Here is a 22,284-nt window from a genome sequence, read left to right as displayed (position 1 = left end):
CCAAGGCAAAATATGATGTAAGAAACAGTGTTGTCTTAAAGAAATTAAAATACGATTTCTGGATTAGAAATACGAAATAAAAAATACTTTCAGCAAATAAATGTGTTTAAATGTGTTAAAAAAACACATGAAAACACATTCCTTTTTCAGGCTACATCATTGAGCAATACAACTTTGGATGAGCAAAGACACAGGAGAAACCAACAGATGTTCGCCAAAGTCAATAAAAAAAATGATATATTCCAGTAAAATGAAACATGCACGGGTAAAAACCCAGACACAAAACAGAAAGAGACATCAGAGGAAGAGTAAATCATTTGAAAATACAGTTTTATTGACTCTCAGGAATTAATTTTCATGGTTAGTGCAGCAATACATAATATTTGGGAGATTTATGTACAGGTCACACACGTATAAAAAAAAGCACTCAGATTGCTCAAAAGTATCCCAGCAATCAGTTTGGCAAGCAGCAGAGTTGATTAGAGCATCTACCTCCTTGATTGCATTAACTGATTTACTAAATTGAGTGCATTCATTGAAATTCTCCTTGCAGAAGGTGCCAGATTTGCAAAATGTTTGCATCTATTATTTTGAGTAGGGAATGAACATTTCATGAAACTAGCTATACCACAAAACTATCTTTATCTCCTCTTGTCATTCTATATCTTAGCCCTTCTCTTAACCTTTTCTGTCCCATTTTGTTTCATGGTTTCTGAAAAAATACAAAGTAATACACACACTTGGCAGTGTAGTTGAGTAAATCTGACCCATAACCTAGTTTAGTTTCTAGTTCTGATGCTTCCAGTAAGAATAATCATTTCACTTTTATAGCGCTTTTCATTGCACTAAAACATCTCAAATCGCTTGAAAGACATAAAAAGGATAAGCTATTTAAGAAAACATTGCCATCATTCATGAATGCATGGACAGTAGATCTAGATAATTGGGAAATTCATGGCTTAGTTTAAGTCCTGTGATTCAGTCTAGCCGGATGGCATCCATCTGACAAATGCGTTTGTAGATGTGGTCACACGGTACGTCAAACCAGGTCTGCGAATGGCTGTCCAGGGTGGCACAGTCCTCCCCGTGTGATCCTCCTGAGTGATGATTGTCAGGCTCAGAGCTATACTCATTCCAATACCTGAAAGAGAGACAGGGAGAGAAGGAAGGTGAGAGAGAGAAAGAGAGAGACAGAGACAGAGAGAGAGACAGAGAGAGAGAGAGAGAGAGAGACAGAGGGTGAAGGCAGAGAAAAGAGAGAGAGGGGGTAGGGGAGAGGGAGTAAGAGAGAGGGAGAGAAGTAGAAATCCCAAAAACAAAAGGAGGAAGTTAGGGAAAGAGGTAGAAAAAAAGGAAACAAGAGAATAGAATGAAAGAAGAGGAAGAAGGAAAATACAAATGGAGAAAGGGAGCAAGGGAATGAAACAGTGTAGAAAAGTAACTATTTGCCTCCCTCTCATTATAACACATGTGAAATTGGATTATTTAGGACGGGCTTCACATACTTATTCGTCAGTGTTGTGTTGTCCACCCATCTCCAATCCCCTTCCTTCTCTATATCTGATAGGCCAATCCAGAAGTGGTAGTCAAACCCGCCAATCCTCCGGGCCTCTTTTTCCAGAGCGTCCTACAAGCAAACAGTCATGGTTACAATGAGGGGAATACACATACACAAATACACACACACACACACACAGACACTATCTTACATGCTGTTCCTTGCTGTGCAGGATGGTAAGGTGGCTGCCCAGGGAAGTACAACTGTCTCTGCTGCTCGGCCAGTCCATCTTGTCATTACTGAAGGAGTAACATTTCTCATCTACATGAATCCAGCCCTCAGGACACTCCCTACACTTACTTACTGTGAGAAGAGGAGAGGAGAAAGAGAACAGGAGGAGAACAGGAATAGAGAGGGAGAAGAGGAGGATAAGAAGATGAAGAGGTGAAGATGAAAAGGACAAAGAGAGACGGATGAGTAAAAATGCATGGGTAATTCATATCTTATGTATATTGTACAGTGTACACTTTAAAGTAAGACTGTACATTATACAGTCATTTGGGGTATTATCAACAGTATGATACTGTGAAACGTTTTACTGCAGCATACTGTGAATTGTGATGCATTGTGGGAACATTTTCTGGGCGGGGAAAGAATTGCCCTATTTTGAATGGTACTGCATTTCTGTCCCACAGAATACAGTATTGTACTGTATTCTTGGAGCACCAAAAACCTTTTGACCACTAGCAGGTGCATGGTATTGTTGTTTCTGGCTCCAGCATCAAGTTAAAATAAATAGTTGACAGATTCCTGTAAGTAACTGTTAACTTCACGACAACCCCTTTACAGTGCACCATTTCTTACGTGAACTAATGTAATAGTGAATGACAGTTGTCTAAAGTATCTATCCACTCTGAATAACACTTAACCCCCCTTTACCTGTCTTTGAGCAGCTCTGGCCCAGTTTGGAGTAGTCATCACAGAGACGGACATAACGTCCTCGAACTGAGTTCAGCTTCAGGGTCAGAGATGCTGTCTCCAGGGGAACACTAGGTAACGGCCTGCTCAACACTGAGAGAGAGAGAGAGAGAGAGAGAGAGAGAGAGAGAGAGAGAGAGAGAGAGAGAGAGAGAGAGAGAGAGAGAGAGAGAGAGAGAGAGAGAGAGAGAGAGAGAGAGAGAGAGAGAGAGAGAGAGAGAGAGAGAGAGAGAGAGAGAGAGAGAGAGAGAGAGAGAGAGAGAGAGAGAGAGAGAGAGAGAGAGAGAGAGAGAGAGAGAGAGAGAGAGAGAGAGAGAGAGAGAGAGAGAGAGAGAGAGAGAGAGAGAGAGAGAGAGAGAGAGAGAGAGAGAGAGAGAGAGAGAGAGAGAGAGAGAGAGAGAGAGAGAGAGAGAGAGAGAGAGAGAGAGAGAGAGAGAGAGAGAGAGAGAGAGAGAGAGAGAGAGAGAGAGAGAGAGAGAGAGAGAGAGAGAGAGAGAGAGAGAGAGAGAGAGAGAGAGAGAAAAAAAAAAAGAGAGAGAGAGAGAGAAAAAAAAAAGAGGAATAGAGACCAAATTGAGAGGTCAGATTGGGACAAATTGGTGTTTCTTTAAAGTCCTGACCCCTCCTGTCTCAGCCTCCAGTATTTATGCTGCAGTAGTTTATGTGTCGGGGGCTAGGGTCAGTTTGTTATATCTGGAGTATTTATCCTGTCTTATCCGGTGTCCTGTGTGAATTTAAGTACGCTCTCTCTAATTCCTTCTCTCTTTTCTTTCTTTTTCTCTCTTTCTTTCTTTCTTTCTTTCTTTCGGTCACTCAGAGGACCTGAGCCGTAGGACTACCTGGCCTGATGACTCCTTGCTGTCCCCAGTCCACCTGGCCGTTCTGCTGCTCCAGTTTCAACTGTTTTGCCTGCGGCTATGGAACCCTGACCTGTTCACCGGACATGCTACCTGTCCCAGACCTGCTGTTTTCAACTCTCTAGAGACAGCAGGAGCGGCAGAGATACTCTGAATCATCGGCTATGAAAATCCAACTGACATTTACTCCTGAAGTGCTGACTTGTTGCACCCTCAACAACCAGTGATTATTATTATTTGACCCTGCTGGTCGTCTATGAACATTTGAACATCTTGGCCATGTTCTGTTATAATCTCCACCTGGGACAGCCAGAGGAGGACTGGCCACCCCTCATAGCCTGGTTCCTCTCTAGGTTTCTTCCTAGGTTCTGGCGTTTCTAGAGAGTTTTTCCTAGCCACCGTGCATCTACACCTGCATTGCTTGCTGTTTGGGGTTTTAGGCTGGGTTTCTGTACAGCACTTTGTGACATCATGTAAGGAGGGCTATATAAATACATTTTATTGATTGATTGATTGTTATACAGTGCCTTGCGAAAGTATTCGGCCCCCTTGAACTTTGCGACCTTTTGCCACATTTCAGGCTTCATAAAGATATAAAACTGTATTTTTTTGTGAAGAATCAACAACAAGTGGGACACAATCAGGAAGTGGAACAACATTTATTGGATATTTCAAACTTTTTTAACAAATCAAAAACTGAAAAATAGGCGTGCAAAATTATTCAGCCCCTTTACTTTCAGTGCAGCAAACTCTCTCCAGAAGTTCAGTGAGGATCTCTGAATGATCCAATGTTGACCTAAATGACTAATGATGATAAATACAATCCACCTGTGTGTAATCAAGTCTCCGTATAAATGCACCTGCACTGTGATAGTCTCAGAGGTCCGTTAAAAGCGCAGAGAGCATCATGAAGAACAAGGAACACACCAGGCAGGTCCGAGATACTGTTGTGAAGAAGTTTAAAGCCGGATTTGGATACAAAAATAATTCCCAAGCTTTAAACATCCCAAGGAGCACACAATAATATTGAAATGGAAGGAGTATCAGACCACTGCAAATCTACCAAGACCTGGCCGTCCCTCTAAACTTTCAGCTCATACAAGGAGAAGACTGATCAGAGATGCAGCCTAGAGGCCCATGATCACTCTGGATGAACTGCAGAGATCTACAGCTGAGGTGGGAGACTCTGTCCATAGGACAACAATCAGTCGTATATTGCACAAATCTGGCCTTTATGGAAGAGTGACAAGAAGAAAGCCATTTCTTAAAGATATCCATAAAAAGTGTAATTTAAAGTTTGCCACAAGCCACCTGGGAGACACACCAAACATGTGGAAGAAGGTGCTCTGGTCAGATGAAACCAAAATTGAACTTTTTGGCAACAATGCAAAACGTTATGTTTGGCGTAAAAGCAACCCAGCTCATCACCCTGAACACACCATCTCCACTGTCAAACATGGTGGTGGCGGCATCATGGTTTGGGCCTGCTTTTCTTCAGCAGGGACAGGGAAGATGGTTAAAATTGATGGGAAGATGGATGGAGCCAAATACAGGACCATTCTGGAAGAAAACCTGATGGAGTCTGCAAAAGACCTGAGACTGGGACGGAGATTTGTCTTCCAACAAGACAATGATCCAAAACTTATAAAGCAAAATCTACAATGGAATGGTTCAAAAAGAAACATATCCAGGTGTTAGAATGGCCAAGTCAAAGTCCAGACCTGAATCCAATCGAGAATCTGTGGAAAGAACTGAAAACTGCTGTTCACAAATGCTCTCCATCCAACCTCACTGAGCTCGAGCTGTTTTGCAAGGAGGAATGGGAAAACATTTCAGTCTCTCGATGTGCAAAACTGATAGAGACATACCCCAAGCGACTTACAGCTGTAATCGCAGCAAAAGGTGGCGCTACAAAGTATTAACTTAAGGGGGCTGAATAATTTTGCACGCACAATTTTTCAGTTTTTGATTTGTTAAAGTTTGAAATATCCAATAAATGTCGTTCCACTTCATGATTGTGTCCCACTTGTTGTTGATTCTTCACAAACAAATTCAGTTTTATATCTTTATGTTTGAAGCCTGAAATGTGGCAAAAGGTCGCAAAGTTCAAGGGGGCCGAATACTTTCGCAAGGCACTGTAACTACTGAACAGTCTGGGCTGCCAGAGACTGAGAGTCCTGGGAGGGAGCAAATTTCACAGTTCTGGACTTTTGTTCCTTTTGGATTGCACAACTGCCACAACTGTCGTTACCATTCTGCATGCCCAAAAAGGCATGACGAGGAAGAGTGAGGGAGAGGGGTGGTGCTGGGTTGGAGAGAGAGAAAAAGAGACATACAGACAGAGAGAGAGAGAGAGAAAGAGAGAGAGATGTTAACTCACAGAGCACGCTCAGAGCGATGTTGGCACAGATGGAGGCCAATAGACCAATCAGCACAAAGAGGGCTGTCTGACCTCTGAGACACTCTGACCCCCTCTTCAGCCCCTGGGCGCCTGATCGGACAGATTACAGCTCAATGCAAAGAGTGACACATTTTCATTTGCATTCACATTGGAGTCATTTAGCATTTAACTATAGGCACAAAAAATAACCACATATAACAGTCATTGCAAGTCAAACCTTCTTCAAAATAGCATTCATCTGTCAAATCAGTACCAGTAAGAAAAGACAAGTGCGAGTGTGACAGGGCATTTTTTTTGTTCACCTGTCATTCACCTTTCATGCTTCAGATGTTTTTCTTGTCCAGACAAGTCCTTTGACTATGAACACTACCTCTCTAATCTACCTGTAACTGCCTACAATTGTGCAGTGGGCTAACATGGAACCATAACGTTGTAAAAAGGTGACAATTAAAAATATTTCAAATGATTTGTTCTAAAGGATTCCAAAGGAACAGATGATAAACAGCCAATAAACTGAAAGACTATTTGTAAAACTCACACTGACTATTCCCTAAAGAGATACCATGTCCTTAGAGTTATGGTCAATCTCACACTTATGCACGCACGCACGCACACACGGACACGCACACACGCACGCACGCACACGCACACACACTTACTGTGGTTGTTCAGGATAGGCTTGTTTCCTCTGGAGGATATGTCCTCAGTAAACTCGTGTAGACTGGTATAGTTCTCTACCTCCATGATTGAAGTTTCAGTTCTTCACCAGCTCTTCTCACCACAATCACTGTTTAACTTACTTATACCAACTATTGCAGAATCTCCCGACTTTGTAACTAACGGTAAATAAAGTCACTGCTGGGAAATAAAGTTTGTAATTCCAAACAGCTGGGATGGGAGTTGATTTCGCAATTCTGTTCCATCAAATAGTTTTCTCAGTATTTATTGTTCTTCCTCCAGAGATTCACTGGCAGTTCTTTTAGTATTGCATCAAACCTGCTTACTCTTGGTCTCTCTCTGGCTCTGGCTCTCTGGCTCTGTCTCTCTGGCTCTCTTTTTGCTCTCGCTGAATCTGGCCAGAAGGACTGTGTGATAGGGGGATGAGGCAGGAGAGCGTGTGTGTGTCCGTGTGTGTGTGTGTGTGTGTGTTTGAACAAAAACTCTCAAGAAATTGGAAACTGGAAGGAGGGTCCATCATACTGTGTGTGTTTGTATGGAAAGTAGTGGATTTAGGAAATAACATAATCATGCTGTGAAGTAACGTCTTTGACTCTGTTTCTCGATGTGATTTGGTGTGTTAGAATCTGGCCAAAATGACTCTGTAACGTGCTAGTGAACTGGAGCCTGGAGGGACGATAGCATGCCAAGTTAAACAACTAGACATCTTACGGGAAGAGGTTGGGCAACATGCTGTGTATGTCCTTCTGTGTGTGTGTGTGTGTGTGTGTGTGTGTGTGTGTGTGTGTGTGTGTGTGTGTGTGTGTGTGTGTGTGTGTGTGTGTGTGTGTGTGTGTGTGTGTGTGTGTGTGTGTGTGTGTGTGTGTTTGCATATACACATGGATTTGATGCAGCTGCTCATTTGTGAAAACAAAACAAGTAAACCCATGCTGTTACAGAGCGTTCGGCTTAAAGTGCAATGTCATGCCTTTGTTGTAAACCTCTCTGTCAACCTCATGAAAATGCACAGTCATGTTTAGTGACTGTGCATTAGAGAGAACCTTGATCGCTCAGACCATTGGCAAATAATGTTCAAACTCTGTGACAAATCCAGTTTGTTCGGTAGCATTTGTTTGTTCACTGAGACTATTGATCCAACTCTGCATGACCAGCAGGGTTTAATTCCATGACAGATTTTCTGCTATTGCACCAGATCTATTGATTCACTTTCCCCATTCAAATCTGTCTCAGGTCCAGCAAAACGTTATTTCCACAATTTGTACTTTCCAACCAATTGCCTACACTCACAAACACACGCCGCGTCGGTATATAACACCAACTCTGAGTGGAAAGAGAGACAAATTCGATTTATGGACGGTTAACTGACCATGTACCAGTGATATTACACAGGGAACATGAAGAACTACCATTCTAAGCAAGGTAAAATAAACTTTTCGGTCTACACCACTGTGTGTGTATGTGCGTGTGTGCGTGCGTGCGTGTGCGTACTTGTGTGTATCAAATTTGGGCAAGTCACTTTGTTACAATATTTAGGTTAATTAATTTAAAAGACGTAAAAAAACACATCCTGTATGTAGAACTGTTGCTGGAATACGAATTGTCACCTCAATTCTAGTCAGGTTAAACTGTCCCCTAACTGACATGCACAGTATTCTGTATAATATAACTCTGTTGAGCTCTCTCTTTGATCAATCCAATCAGGTTCCCAGGGGGGGAAGAAGTGGGCAGGACTTCTGACGTGTCAGACCATCCTCTTTGTGCTGATTGGCCTCTTGGTATCCATCAACACCAATCAGGCAGCTGCAGAGCCCCTGTCAAATGTCACTCAACCTCGGGAGACCCCCGAGGAAGAGTTGGCAGCCCTGAAGTTGGATCTGAGTACTGTGCTGCGTCGCTACAGCCGCCTACGTGATAACTATGCCAGTCTGGCAAAAAACTGCTCTGCCACAGGTTAGCGCTAGCCAGAAAACTCTATGTACGTGTTTGAGAAGAACTCCATTGCCACTAGACGGCACAGAATCACTGATGGACAAATTACTGATCTCCTAAATAACTGCTCATTGTGTGATCGTGGTTAGTGCTTCCTGTTTAAACGTATCCCATCAAATATCCTGTATATTGTATGTTCCCAGATGGTCAGGACAGGGTCAGGAGGTCACACGGTCAGGTTCATGTGATTAGTGGCCCTAATAACATTCCCCAATCTATGGCTCTACATTCCCCTACCTCTTTTATCAAGTTCTCTGAATATTTCCATAATGCATTGCAGCAACATTTTCATAAATCTTGGGACATTCCACCTTTGACACAGGACATGAACCCACAGCTGGGTATAGTGAATACTATTTCTATCATACAGTACAAAGGTAGAATTATATCCAAATATCTTTCTTTCTTTCTCTCTCTCTCTCTCTCTCCCTCTCTCTCTTTCTTTCTTTCTTTCTTTCTTTCTTTCTTTCTTTCTTTCTTTCTTTCTTTCTTTCTTTCTTTCTTTCTTTCTTTCTTTCGTTCTCCCTCCCTCTCTCTCTCTCTCTTTCTTTCTCTCCATCTCTCTCTCACCATCTCTCTCTCTGGTTTATAGTGGTGAATTTCACAGGGTGTCCTGAGGGGTGGCTTCATGTACTGGTAAATGAAAAATGTTACTACTTCAGTAATGACAAGATGGACTGGCCGAGCAGCAGAGACAATTGTACATCAATGGGCAGCCACCTTAGCATCCTGCACAGCAAGAGCTCGCATGTAAGAAACTGTGTGTGCGCGTGTGTGTGCGCGTGTGTGTTCGTGTGTGTGTGTTCTCATCGCAACCATGTGTTTGTTTATAGGAAGCCCTGGAAAAAGAGGCAAGTAGGATTGGTGGGTTTAATAACTACTTCTGGATCGGCCTATCAGACAGAGAGATGGAGGGGGACTGGAGATGGGTGGACAACACAACGCTCACAAATAAGTATGTAGGGTCTGCAAACCCATTCAACAATCTCAACATGACACGTACAACATTGACTCAAAATATCTGTTGCTTTTTTCTCCACCATTTGTCCCCTCCTTTTTAACTTTTTTTCTTCTGTCTTATCGCTCTCCCTCTCTGTGACTTCAATTCCATCCTACCCGTCATATTTTCTCTCCCCCTACCTCCCTTTCCCTGTAGCTTCTGGCAACCGTACAGCTCGGAGCCTGATAACAATGTCTCCGGTGGGCTGGAAGGTGAGGACTGTGTGGTCCTACAGAGTAACACTCATGCCTGGTCCGACGTGCCCTGTCAATTCCTCTACCACCGCATCTGTCAAATGGATGCCTTCCCCACTACTTCTCCTTGAATCAGCGGGTGAAAGACACCGCTGACCATGAAATGAACTTAGAGTGGCAGGGATTCAATAGAAGGCGCATTGTAGGGTTGCACTGCTGACAATGTGCATTTTAAATGCGATTTTCCCCATGTTTTAGGAATTCAAATTCCGTGTAAACGCGGTGGTAATCAAGTGTAAATTCCCTTTTAAAGTCAAACGCAATGTGCATTTCCCTAACGTGCATTGGATTGAATCCCAGTCACGGTAATGTAATCAGTCAAAACAGATGAAGAAGTGACCGTTGGTATCTACTTGTGTTGGTGTCCACCCACCACTGAAGGTATTTCAATAAAGCTGCCAATCAGTCACCCCTCAGTCACTGCTTGTTTAATTCAATCATTTCAATGAAATCAAACATTTTATTCGACAGTCCTATAACACAACAACAATAACCCCTGTATTTTCTCTGTTACTAATTCAAACAATTCAACAAAACTTTGGAACAAGCCTGATCACGCAGCGGTCTGCTCACACCACCTGAAACCGTGAGAAACTATAGTATTAAGACGGTTTTCCATTCTCTTAATAAAATATTCAGTAAATAATGGACTCTAAAACAGTCCTATGCAATATCCACTGAGTATACCAAAAATTTGGAACGCCTTCCTAGTATTGAGTTGCATTTTTAAAATTAAAAATTATGTTTCACTATTTTAATTTTTAGGACATTCACTCAGGAGGATGGTCCCCCCCTTCCTCCTCTGAGGAGCCTCCACTGCGATACACACAGGAAACTGTTGACTGTGAAAACCCCAAGAGTGTTGCAGTTCTTGACACAAACCGGTGCGCCTGGCACCTACTACAAGTACCCCGTTCAAAGACACTTACATTTTGTGTCTTGCCCATTCAGCATCTGAATGGCACATGCACACAACCCATGGTGAATTTAACAAGTGACATAGCTTTCACCTGGATTAACCTGGACAGTCTATGTCATGGAACAGTAATACAGTGTACAGTAATACAAAAGTGACAGTAGCTATACATATTTATATACAGTATTTGTTCAATTGTAGCTCAATCATAGGTCATAAAGCATGACAATATACACTTGTGAAATCAATGATCAAACATCACATGAAAAAATCTTCTTTCTTGCTTCTTTTGTCATTTTGGTGTTTCTTTGTGTCAGAATAGAATAGCTAAGACAAAACAGTAGACACATTGTCCATTGACAGGGATTCCGGTCTGTACAATATCTCTAGTTTCTGTAGAATCCTTTTGGTTTGGGGCTGTAACAGATGGAAACAGAATGGTTAGCACTGTAAATAACCATTCTCACACAGTATTTCTCAAATATGGGAGGTGCAACAGATAGCCCAAGGCAACAAAATGTAGTTGGCAAGAGAGGCAAAATAGTTTAGGCTTCTACCTTGAACACGTGCGTGTGTGTGTGTGTGTGTGTGTGTGTGTGTGTGTGTGTGTGTGTGTGTGTGTGTGTGTGTGTGTGTGTGTGTGTGTGTGTGTGTGTGTGTGTGTGTGTGTGTGTGTGTGTGTGTGTGTGTGTGTGTGTGTGTGTGTGTGTGTGTGTGTGTGTGTGAGCGCGCGTGCGTGCGCAGGAAATTACACTCACTCTTGGCAGTTGCAGAATCTGCGTTTGCCACGTCTGGGCATCATCACCCGCTGAAAACCGACAAAAACACACACAGGAAAGCTCAGTAACACTACCAACAAGACACAGCAAAATGTAAGAGATAGTGAGTACATTTTTATGCTAAAATAAATATCTGATTAAATCACCAAACTGTACCTGTCTGTGGCGTCGGATGAGGATGACAGTGAGGATGAGGAGGAGGATGAAGATGACGGCTGCGGCACAGATGGTGACCAACAGCCACACGTCCATGGGGACTCGCTCTGTCCATCAGAACAACATCAAGAGAAACAGAATCAGTATGCAAGTTCTACACTGATAACTTTACATTTACACTGATAACTTTACATTTACACTGATAACTTTACATTTACCTCAGATTTCTTTAAATTTACCCCAGATAACTTTACATTTACCCCAGATAACTTTACATTTAACCCAGATAACTTTACATTTACCTCAGATTTCTTTAAATTTACCCCAGATAACTTTACATTTACCCCAGATAACTTTACATTTACCCCAGATAACTTTACATTTACCCCAGATAACTTTACATTTACCCCAGATAACTTTACATTTACCCCAGATAACTTTACATTTACCCCAGATAACTTTACATTTACCCCAGGATAACTTTACATTTACCCCAGATAACTTTACATTTACCCCAGATAACTTTACATTTACCCCAGGATAACTTTACATTTACCCCAGATAACTTTACATTTACCCCAGATAACTTTACATTTACCCCAGATAACTTTACATTTACCCCAGATAACTTTACATTTACCCCAGATAACTTTACATTTACCCCAGGATAACTTTACATTTACCCCAGATAACTTTACATTTACCCCAGATAACTTTACATTTACCCCAGATAACTTTACATTTACCCCAGATAACTTTACATTTACCCCAGATAACTTTACATTTACCCCAGGATAACTTTACATTTACCCCAGATAACTTTACATTTACCCCAGATAACTTTACATTTACCCCAGATAACTTTACATTTACCCCAGATAACTTTACATTTACCCCAGATAACTTTACATTTAACCCAGATAACTTTACATTTACCCCAGATAACTTTACATTTACCCCAGATAACTTTACATTTACCCCAGATAACTTTACATTTACCCCAGATAACTTTACATTTACCCCAGATAACTTTACATTTACCCCAGATAACTTTACATTTACCCCAGATAACTTTACATTTACCCCAGATAACTTTACATTTAACCCAGATAACTTTACATTTACCCCAGATAACTTTACATTTACCCCAGATAACTTTACATTTACCCCAGGATAACTTTACATTTACCCCAGTTGGGTCGGCAGGGTAGCCTAGTGGTTAGAGAGTTAGACTAGTAACCGGAAGGTTGCAAGTTCAAACCTCCCGAGCTGACAAGGTACAAATCTGTCGTTCTGCCCCTGAACAGGCATTTAACCCACCATTCCTAGGCCGTCATTGAAAATAAGAATTTGTTCTTAACTGACTTGCCTAGTTAAATAAAGATCACTTTACATTTACACTGATAACTTTACATTTACACTGATAACTTTACATTTACACTGATAACTTTACAGCCTATCAAACCAATAAAGAAGTATTAACGTATGACAGTATGTGGTTTTCAATAAGAGTATTATAATTTTTTTAAAGTGATATATTGTATTTCTGGGTAGGCTTTACTGAAATATACCTCTATGCTCATAGCATACTGAATAGCATACCTGTAAGGTAGGTGTGCAAAGCACACATCAGAGCTTCCTTCTTTACAGGCTTATAGTACTGTCTGCTATAAGTACATTGTACTTAATTACTGTAGTAGTACTGTGGTACTATACTGTTTAAAGTGCTGCAGTAAGCATGGCCACTGACCAGTGAGGCTAATTTCACCCTAACCTCAATAGGTACAACCTAACCTCTACACACACACTCACCACACACCCTAACCACATCCTGACCATGTCACTTCCTGTTTCTCCTTTCTCACCTATCTTCAGAGTAATCTCCACTGACGTCAGCTTGGTTTTGTTCCTCCACAATTCACACCTCCACCTCCCACCATTTCCATACGTCGCTTCGGGGATGGTGAGAAGGGTGGGGTGGGGGGAGGAGTCTAAAGGGAGGAGGGAGGAGTGATGTGGTGGGATCCATTTCACTTCCAGGTCAGAGGTCAGAGGCTGGCCCAGGGTACAGGTGAGGTTGACCTCCTGACCTAAAAAGGCCACTGGACCTGGAGAGGTAAACACTGGACAGGAGAGAGAGAGCAAGAGAGAGAGAGAGAGAGAGAGCGTGAGCGAGAGTGAGACAGACAGAGAAAGAAAGAAAATTCACCTTTTTGATGTGATAAAAAGGCAGAGACAGACAAAACATTTTTTAACTTTTTTTTTACAAAAACGTGGAGAAACACATTTTTTTTGTTAGTATCCATCCAGCTGGCATATTATCCTGGCAGAGAGAAACCTCATTTTATACACTATTAAAACAAGTGGAGCCAGACAAGTGTATTATCCAATGAATTAGACACAGGTCACAATACACCGGGGACAGACTGTTCCCAATGAACGACAGAAGGAGATGAGAAAACTGTCTGGGTGCAATAAACAGAAGCATAGAAAGAAGGAGCTGCATTGCCATGACGATGGTCTGGCGGGTTTGAATGACAATGAAGGGAGAAAGAGGGAAAGAGGGATAGAGAGGGAAGAAGGGAAGGTTAGAGAGATGTCGGGAGGTACTGATTATACAATTGAGCGCTGACAAATCAAAGTGATTTTAAGCAAGGGAAGAGTTAAAAGGAAGGAGGAAGGAAGGTAGCGACAAAGTTAGGAAGTAAAGAAGGTAGGAAGAAAGGAGAAGCACATTTTCTCAGGACTGCCACAAAGCTTGACTTACCCTGTAGCACCTCCACACGCATTTCTCTCTTCAGGGTGTCCCCCCTCTGGAACTCCACAGCGCAGGTGTAGTCGCCCCTGTCCCCCTCCGTCACCCCTTTCTTTGACAGGGAGAGGTTTAGATTTTTCCTCTGCAGGGCTGAGACATCCAGCCCTCTCTTCTGATTGGCCACCCAGGCTAATGGAGGCCCCGGGGAGAGGTTGACGAGGGTCTGGACGACCCCAGTGAGGGAGCCTGCCGCTGGGCTTGGGGTAAAGGTCCAGCGGCCTCCCTGGATGCCCTTCTCCTGGCTGTCTGACCAGGATAGAGGAAGCGGAATGGAAAAGAAACATGGCAGATGGAGAAGAGAGAGGGAGGAGACGGAGGTGTAGATAGGCTGTGGATGAGCAGGGGAGAGGTCTGAGAAGGGGAGTGAGATTGAGAGAGTGAGAGAGAGCAAGAGAGAGAGGAGAGAGAATGAGAGACAGAGATAGGAAAGGGGCAGTTTAACCTCAGTCTGAAGACATTTTACTTCTTGAGGGGAAATGATTTAATCTAGAACACCATAAACCATAATCTAGAAGACCATACAATTTAACACTTACCTATTACAGTAACAGGGGTGTTGGCATAGGCTTCCCTGCCCTGGTATGTCACCACACAGGTCCACTCTCCATTGTCTTGGCCTGTGACATTCATTACGGTCAGGCCCCCGTTATTTCCAATCTGGGCACGCTTGTCCTTGTTCAGGTCCTGTTTCTGGGGACTAAGCCATCTTCTCTGTGTCCCCTCAATTATTTCCTTTATGTCACACTTCAGATTAAGATTCTTCCCAGCCAACAGGGGAGAGACTGGCTGTACACTCACTGAGAGAGGAGAGATGGAGAGAGAGAGAAATGGAGAGAGACAGAGACAGAGAGAGATAGAGAGAGAGAGAGAGAGAGAGAGAGAGAGAGCAAAGAAAGAGAGAGAGAGCGCCCAAGAGAGAGAGAGAGAGAGAGAGAGAGAAAGAGAGAGACCAAGAGAGGGAGAGAGAGAGAAAGAGACAGAGAGAGAGAGAGAGAGAGAGAGAGAGAGAGAGAAAGAAAGAGAGAGACCAAGAGAGGGAGAGAGAGAGAAAGAGAGAGAGAGAGAGAGAGAGAGAGAGAGACAGAGAGAGAGAGGAGGGGTAAACAAAGGTACATTTGCATACATGCGTGTGCAGTACTTGTTTCCCCCACATGATGGTGACAGAACACAATGTCCCCATTTCCTTCCTCATCTTTCTCATAACAGACATGAGACATAGAAATCCCTTCTCTCTATCACTCTGCACTTACCACGGGACAGTCTGAATGTGGTGATTAAGGTAATTTGTTTTGGGCTGAAATCTTTCAGTTCACATTTGAAGGATTTGAAGTCCTCCAGTCTGATTTTGTTGATGATCAGGGAGAAGTCAGTCTTGGACAGAGACAGCCTGTCTTTCCACTCTGGATCTGCATGTCAATAATCAAGTGATTAATAGTAGTAGTAGTAGTAGTAGTAGTGTGAATGAGAAATGTGTCTTCTTGCTGTCTTATATTATTCCCAACCACCTGGACACCACACAAACATATGAGAACGTGGAAGCAGCAGAGGGCTACCTGCAGAGGCAGAGCAGTAAACCTGAGCAGGTCAAGGGTTAAGTGCTCAAGAGAACAACAGTAGTAGGCACCTGATATTCTGTTTGCCAGCAACCCTCAAATTGTAAGCTAGTCAAAATCAGGTTAAAAAAAGCCAACTACCAAATACTGTTAAGCTCAATATGTTTCTAGCTCAAAAAAAATGGTCACGCTTGATTAAAGCTGGATACCCTCTCGCACTAATCTCACTCACCTATTATCTCTCGACCCTGGGTATTGCGGAATATCAAAGATTTTTGGTCCATCCCAAAGTACCATTGTACCGTCACCTTATCTGAACCCCACTTCAATCTGGGGAGTGTGACCGTCCCTCCCACCTGACCATACACCACATCTTCAGCCCCTGAGGGAGAACACAGAAGGCAAGATATATATATATATATATATATATATATATATATATATATATATATATATATATGTATACTTTACGTCCAATAGTAAGTTACCTTTACAGAAATGTATCTGTTGCTATATAATATAACATAGAGTATAAACACTCTCAGAAAATTCTATCTTACCTGTTGAAGAGATGAACAAAGCAATAACGATGGAAAGGAATCCAGAATTCATTTTGTAGCTTCTCCTGAAAACAAAGAGCAACAAACGCTGAATAAGGCGACTTGCTATAGTCATGTATTTCCTGTCACCCAAGATCAAATACTGTGGAAACAAATCAACAGTTCACATCAAGTAGTAGCGCTTCTTCTTGGAATATAAAAGGTTAAACAATAACATCTAGTTAAACAATAACATCTAGCTATACCTTTTATATCCTACAGTATGACGGTATGATTGAGGAGATGATTGTGGACTTCAGGAAACAGCAGAGGGAACACCCCCCTATCCACATCGATGGAACAGTAGTGGAGAGGGTAGCAAGTTTTAAGTTCCTCGGCATACACATCACAGACAAACTGAATTGGTACACTCACACAGACAGCGTCGTGAAGAAGGCGCAGCCTCAGGAGGCTGAAGAAATTCGGCTTGTCACCAAAAGCACTCACAAACTTCTACAGATGCACAATCGAGAGCATCCTGGCGGGCTGTATCACCGCCTGGTATGGCAACTGCACCGCCCTCAACCGTAAGGCTCTCCAGAGGGTAGTGAGGTCTGCACAACGCATCACCGGGGGCAAACTACCTGCCCTCCAGGACACCTACACCACCCGATGTCACAGGAAGGCCATAAAGATCATCAAGGACATCAACCACCCGAGCCACTGCCTGTTCACCCCGCTATCATCCAGAAGGCGAGGTCAGTACAGGTGCATCAAAGCTGGGACCGAGAGACTGAAAAACAGCTTCTATCTCAAGGCCATCAGACTGTTAAACAGCCACCACTAACACTGAGTGGCTGCTGCCAACACACTGACACTGACTCAACTCCAGCCACTTTAATAATGGGAATTGATGGGAAATTATGTAAATATATCACTAGCCACTTTAAACAATGCTACCTTATATAATGTTACTTACCCTACATTATTCATCTCATATGCATACGTATATACTGTACTCTATATCATCGACTGTATCCTTATGTAATACATGTATCACTAGCCACTTTAAACTATGCCACTTTGTTTACATACTCATCTCATTTGTACATACTGTACTCGATACCATCTACTGTATCTTGCCTATGCTGCTCTGTACCATCACTCATTCATATATCCTTATGTACATATTCTTTATCCCCTTACACTGTGTACAAGACAGTAGTTTTGGAATTGTTAGTTAGATTACTTGTTATTACTGCATTGTCGGAACTAGAAGCACAAGCATTTCGCTACACTCGCATTAACATCTGCTAACCATGTGTATGTGACAAATAAAATTTGATTTATTTGATTTATTTGATTTATTTTGATGTCAGCAAAAACTGTCACTGAAGAGACCCAATTTCTGTTCCTCCCTTTTGTCATGTACTGTAAACGCCATCTTTTACCCATTTAAAACACACACATTTCGATAAATTCACTGATTCACATTAAATTGATTTCATTTACTTGACTGAAATTGGAGTACATTAACCCCGACTGATTCCCATTCACATGACAGTGATTCTTGTTGTCAGAGTAAAAAAAAAAAAGAGAGAAAGGATGGGGTTTGTGGTGGTCTCTGATTTAGAGAAGTTGAGAGACAGACAAAAAGAAGAGGAAGAACGAAGAAAGGTGGAGGGAGAGAAGCAGTAGCTTTGTGGTGGGCCTTGGTTGAGAGAGGGATGGGGGAGGAGAGAGAGGGGGCGAATGCCTGAGGCTGTGGTGGACCCTGATTTCACAAAGTGTAGATTCGTATCCATATCCTCACCTCCTCTCCTCCCCGCTCACTCACTCACACACCCCCTCCCTTCCTCCTCTATTCCACGAAAGGCGGATTTCTCCACGCTTGATGGAAGAAAAAAAAGACCACAATGGCAGTCGTACACTGGGAGTGTGGTCTATGGTAGTTGTTTATTCTGTTTTCTGTGTTGTGTGTTCATGCATGCGTGTGTGTGTATGTGTGTGTACGTGTGTGAACGTGTGTGTACGTGTGTGTGTGTGTTTGTGTGTGTGTGTGTGTGTGTGTTTTAGTCGTAGGTGTGTTGTGGGTACTGTCACAATTTTTGTCTGAAGCACTCTGCACTCTTTTCTCTCTTTTCATCTCAATGCTTTAACCTGTGTGTGAACGGAGTACAGTCAGCTCCTGATGAATGTAACAGCTCGGGCTGTCATGACAGGGATGTGCACTTAAAGGTAGCATAGAGTTGTCAGGAGCAATTTAAGGAACGTAATATAATCACATCCAAAGTGCTCATCAGGTTTCAACTGTATCGTGTGTTGTGTCAACTAGGCTGCAAACAATTTCACATTAGGGGATGATCATGATCTACTGAATGTAAACAATGCAGATTTACTCCACCAAACTACAAATATGTGCATTAATAAAAACACAGTTATAACTGCCGTGAGCTGGCATGTTATCCACCGTTACCGTGGAGAAGACAGAAGGGTGTCTACTGGGGAGAACTACACAACAATATACTAGTAGTAGATTGTTATCTTGGGCAAATAAAAATCAAGGATCAAGGTACTCTTTATAGTGTGTTAGAAAATGATCCTGCTACCAGGGTAAGTGCTACCATATGGGCGGCAGGTAGCCTAGCGATAAGAGCGTTGGGCCAATAACCGAAAGATTGCTAGATCGAATCCCTGAGTCGACAATGTGAAAAATCTGTCCATGTGGCCTTGAGCCAGGCACCTAACCCTAATTGATCCAGGGTGGCTGTTGACAACGGCAGACCCTGGCCGTGACCCCACTCTCTGAGGGTGTCTCAGGGGAAGTTGGGATACGCAAAAAAAACAATTCACACATGTGAAATAGGACTAATATACAGTGCATTCGGTAAGTATTCAGATCCCTTGACTTTTTCAACATTTTGTTACGTTACAGCCTTGTTTTAAAAAAGATTCCATTGTTTTTCTCCCACATCAATCTACACACAATACCCCATAATGAAAAAGCAAACACAGGTTATTAGACATTTATGCACAAAACAAAAAAACGAACTAAAACATCACATTTACATAACTATTCAGACCCTTTACTCAGTACTTTGTTGAAGAACCTTTGGCAGTGATTACAGCCTCGAGTCTTCTTGGGAATTATACTACAAGCTTGGCACGCCTGTATTTGAGGAGTCCAAATCAAATCAAATCAAATGTATTTGTCACATACACATGGTTAGCAGATGTTAATGCGAGTGTAGAGAAATGCTTGTGCTTCTAGTTCCGACAATGCAGTAATAACCAACAAGTAATCTAACCTAACAATTCCACAACTAGTACCTTATACACACAAGTGTAAAGGGATAAATAATATGTACATAAAGATATATGAATGAGTGATGGTACAGAACGGCATAGGCAAGATGCAGGATGGTATCGAGTACAGTATATACATATGAGATGAGTATGTAAACAAAGTGGCATAGTTTAAAGTGGCTAGTGATACATGTATTACATAAAGATGCAGTAGATGATATAGAGTACAGTATATACGTATACATATGAGATGAATAATGTAGGGTATGTAAACATTATATTAAGTAGCATTGTTTAAAGTGGCTAGTGATATATTTTACATCAATTCCCATCAATTCCCATTATTAAAGTGGCTGGAGTTGAGTCAGTGTGTTGGCAGCAGCCACTCAATGTTAGTGGTGGCTGTTTAACAGTCTGATGGCCTTGAGATAGAAGCTGTTTTTCAGTCTCTCGGTCCCAGCTTTGATGCACCTGTACTGACCTCGCCTTCTGGATGATAGCGGGGTGAACAGGCAGTGGCTCGGGTGGTTGTTGTCCTTGATGATCTTTATGGCCTTCCTGTGACATCGGGTGGTGTAGGTGTCCTGGAGGGCAGGTAGTTTGCCCCCGGTGATGCGTTGTGCAGACCTCACTACCCTCTGGAGAGCCTTACAGTTGTGGGCGGAGCAGTTGCCGTACCAGACGGTGATACAGCCCGACAGGATGCTCTCGATTGTGCATCTGTAGAAGTTTGTGAGTGCTTTTGGTGACAAGCCTCCTGAGGTTGAAGAGGCGCTGCTGCGCCTTCTTCACGATGCTGTCTGTGTGGGTGGACCAATTCAGTTTGTCTGTGATGTGTACGCCGAGGAACTTAAAACTTACTACCCTCTCCACTACTGTCCCATCGATGTGGATAGGGGGGTGTTCCCTCTGCTGTTTCCTGAAGTCCACAATCATCTCCTTAGTTTTGTTGACGTTGAGTGTGAGGTTATTTCCTGACACCACACTCCGAGGGCCCTCACCTCTTCCCTGTAGGCCGTCTCGCCGTTGTTGGTAATCAAGCCTACCACTGTTGTGTCGTCCGCAAACTTGATGATTGTGGCCACGCAGTCGTGGGTGAACAGGGAGTCCAGGAGAGGGCTCAGATGCACCCTTGTGGGGCCCCAGTGTTGAGGATCAGCGGGGTGGAGATGTTGTTACCTACCCTCAACACCTGGGGGCGGCCCGTCAGGAAGTCCAGTACCCAGTTGCACAGGGCGGGGTCGAGACCCAGGGTCTCGAGCTTGATGACGAGTTTGGAGGGTACTATGGTGTTAAATGCTGAGCTGTAGTCGATGAACAGCATTCTCACATAGGTATTCCTCTTGTCCAGATGGGTTAGGGCAGTGTGCAGTGTGGTTGAGATTGCATCGTCTGTGGACCTATTTGGGCGGTAAGCAAATTGGAGTGGTTCTAGGGTGTCAGGTAGGGTGGAGGTGATATGGTCCTTGACTAGTCTCTCAAAGCACTTCATGATGACGGAAGTGAGTGCTACGGGGCGGTAGTCATTTAGCTCAGTTACCTTAGCTTTCTTGGGAACAGGAACAATGGTGGCCCTCTTGAAGCATGTGGGAACAGCTGACTGGGATAAGGATTGATTGATTGAATATGTCCGTAAACACACCAGCCAGCTGGTCTGCGCATGCTCCAGTTTGCAAAGTTTCTCCCATTCCTCTCTGCAGATCTGTCAGGTTGGATGGGGAGCGCCGCTGCACAGCTATTTTCAGGCATCTCCAGAGATGTTCGATCGGGTTCAAGTCTGGACTCTAGCTGAAGCCACTCCTGCATTGTCTTGGCTGTGTGCTTAGTGTTGTCCTGTTGGAAGGTGAAGCAGTCTGAGGTCCTGAGTGCTCTGGAGCAGGTTTTCATCAAGGATTTCTCTGTACTTTGCTCTGTTGATCTTTCCCTCGATCCTGACTATTCTCCCAGTCCCTGCCGCTGCAAAACATCCGCATAGCATGATTTTATTTTTACTTTATTTAACTTGGCAAGTCAGTTAAGAACAAATTCTTATTTTCAATGACGGCCTAGGAACAGTGGGTTAACTGCCTGTTCAGGGGCAGAATGACAGATTTTTACCTTGTCAGCACAGGGATTCGCTCTTGCAACCTTTCGGTTACAAGTCCAACGCTCTAACCACTAGGCTACCTGCTGCCCCTATGATTCTGTAGGGATGGTGCCAGGTTTCCTCCAGACGTGACGTTTGGCATTCAGACCAAAGAGTTCAATCTTGGTTTCATCAGACCAGAGAATCTTGTCTGAGAGTCCTTCACATCCCTTTTAACAAACTCCAAGCGGGCTGCCTTTTACTGAGGAGTGGCTTCCGTCTGGCCACTCTACCATTAAGGCCTGATTGGTGGAGTGCTGCAGAGATGGTTTTCATTCTGGAAGGTTCTCCCATCTCCATAGAGCAACTCTGGAGCTCTGTCAGAGTGACCACCTGGTTCTTTGGTTCTTGGTCACCTCCCTAACCAAGGCCCTTCTCCCCCGATTGCTCAGTTTGGCCAGGCAGCCTGCTCTAGGAAGAGTCTTGGTGGTTCCAAACTT

The 22,284-nt window shown here is 43.1% G+C and overlaps 3 protein-coding genes across 5 annotated transcripts; 1 reads left to right on the top strand and 2 right to left on the bottom strand.

Annotated features, from left to right (window-relative positions):
* Nucleotides 1-313: 313 nt before the first annotated feature.
* Nucleotides 314-6,859, bottom strand: LOC110489499 (C-type lectin domain family 4 member E). 3 transcript variants are annotated; one of them, XM_036948019.1, is made up of 6 exons: nucleotides 6,394-6,859; nucleotides 5,585-5,638; nucleotides 2,438-2,569; nucleotides 1,710-1,861; nucleotides 1,506-1,627; nucleotides 314-1,141 (listed from the first exon to the last, which is right to left on the bottom strand). In XM_036948019.1, exons 1-6 carry the CDS (start codon nucleotides 6,476-6,478, stop codon nucleotides 979-981), a joined length of 708 nt encoding a protein of 235 aa, XP_036803914.1. In that variant the 5' UTR covers nucleotides 6,479-6,859; the 3' UTR covers nucleotides 314-978. The 3 variants fall into 3 exon arrangements, with proteins under 3 accessions (XP_036803914.1, XP_036803905.1, XP_036803924.1); XM_036948010.1 differs by lacking the exon at nucleotides 5,585-5,638 and adding an exon at nucleotides 5,714-5,824 and having other exon boundaries at nucleotides 6,394-6,852; XM_036948029.1 differs by lacking the exon at nucleotides 5,585-5,638 and having other exon boundaries at nucleotides 6,394-6,856.
* Nucleotides 6,860-7,744: 885 nt separating this feature from the next.
* On the top strand, nucleotides 7,745-10,067 carry LOC100301666 (C type lectin receptor B). The gene is given in 5 exon segments (NM_001160495.1): nucleotides 7,745-7,831; nucleotides 8,114-8,362; nucleotides 8,994-9,151; nucleotides 9,235-9,356; nucleotides 9,558-10,067. Coding segments are annotated over 5 exon segments (723 nt in total). The 5' UTR covers nucleotides 7,745-7,806; the 3' UTR covers nucleotides 9,727-10,067.
* LOC110501538 (T-cell surface glycoprotein CD4-like) lies at nucleotides 9,796-16,494 on the bottom strand. Its single transcript, XM_036947997.1, has 9 exons — nucleotides 16,435-16,494; nucleotides 16,107-16,256; nucleotides 15,572-15,727; nucleotides 14,858-15,118; nucleotides 14,274-14,672; nucleotides 13,372-13,629; nucleotides 11,507-11,613; nucleotides 11,330-11,379; nucleotides 9,796-10,988 (listed from the first exon to the last, which is right to left on the bottom strand). Exons 1-9 carry the CDS (start codon nucleotides 16,484-16,486, stop codon nucleotides 10,958-10,960), a joined length of 1,464 nt encoding a protein of 487 aa, XP_036803892.1. The 5' UTR covers nucleotides 16,487-16,494; the 3' UTR covers nucleotides 9,796-10,957.
* Between the last annotated feature and the right edge of the window lie 5,790 nt (nucleotides 16,495-22,284).

The sequence above is a fragment of the Oncorhynchus mykiss genome, chromosome 2 (assembly GCF_013265735.2).
Source record: "Oncorhynchus mykiss isolate Arlee chromosome 2, USDA_OmykA_1.1, whole genome shotgun sequence".
Classification (NCBI taxonomy): Eukaryota; Metazoa; Chordata; class Actinopteri; order Salmoniformes; family Salmonidae; genus Oncorhynchus; species Oncorhynchus mykiss.
Note: the sequence above shows the minus strand (reverse complement) of the source record. Positions and strands in the feature narration are given on the sequence as shown.

What these genes read in the sequence shown, in the direction of transcription:
- LOC110489499 (XM_036948010.1), bottom strand. Translation starts at nt 6,478, where the DNA reads ATGGAGGTAGAGAACTATACCAGTCTACACGAGTTTACTGAGGACATA. An exon ending in CATCGCTCTGAGCGTGCTCT is followed by an intron (nt 2,570 to 5,713) that starts GTGAGTTAACAT and finishes TCTCTCTCTCAG; the next exon opens with TGTTGAGCAGGCCGTTACCT. An exon ending in CCAGAGCTGCTCAAAGACAG is followed by an intron (nt 1,862 to 2,437) that starts GTAAAGGGGGGT and finishes CTCTTCTCACAG; the next exon opens with TAAGTAAGTGTAGGGAGTGT.
- LOC110501538 (XM_036947997.1), bottom strand. Translation starts at nt 16,486, where the DNA reads ATGAATTCTGGATTCCTTTCCATCGTTATTGCTTTGTTCATCTCTTCA. An exon ending in GCGTGTGGAGGTGCTACAGG is followed by an intron (nt 13,630 to 14,273) that starts GTAAGTCAAGCT and finishes TCTCCTGTCCAG; the next exon opens with TGTTTACCTCTCCAGGTCCA. An exon ending in GGAGATTACTCTGAAGATAG is followed by an intron (nt 11,614 to 13,371) that starts GTGAGAAAGGAG and finishes TCTGATGGACAG; the next exon opens with AGCGAGTCCCCATGGACGTG.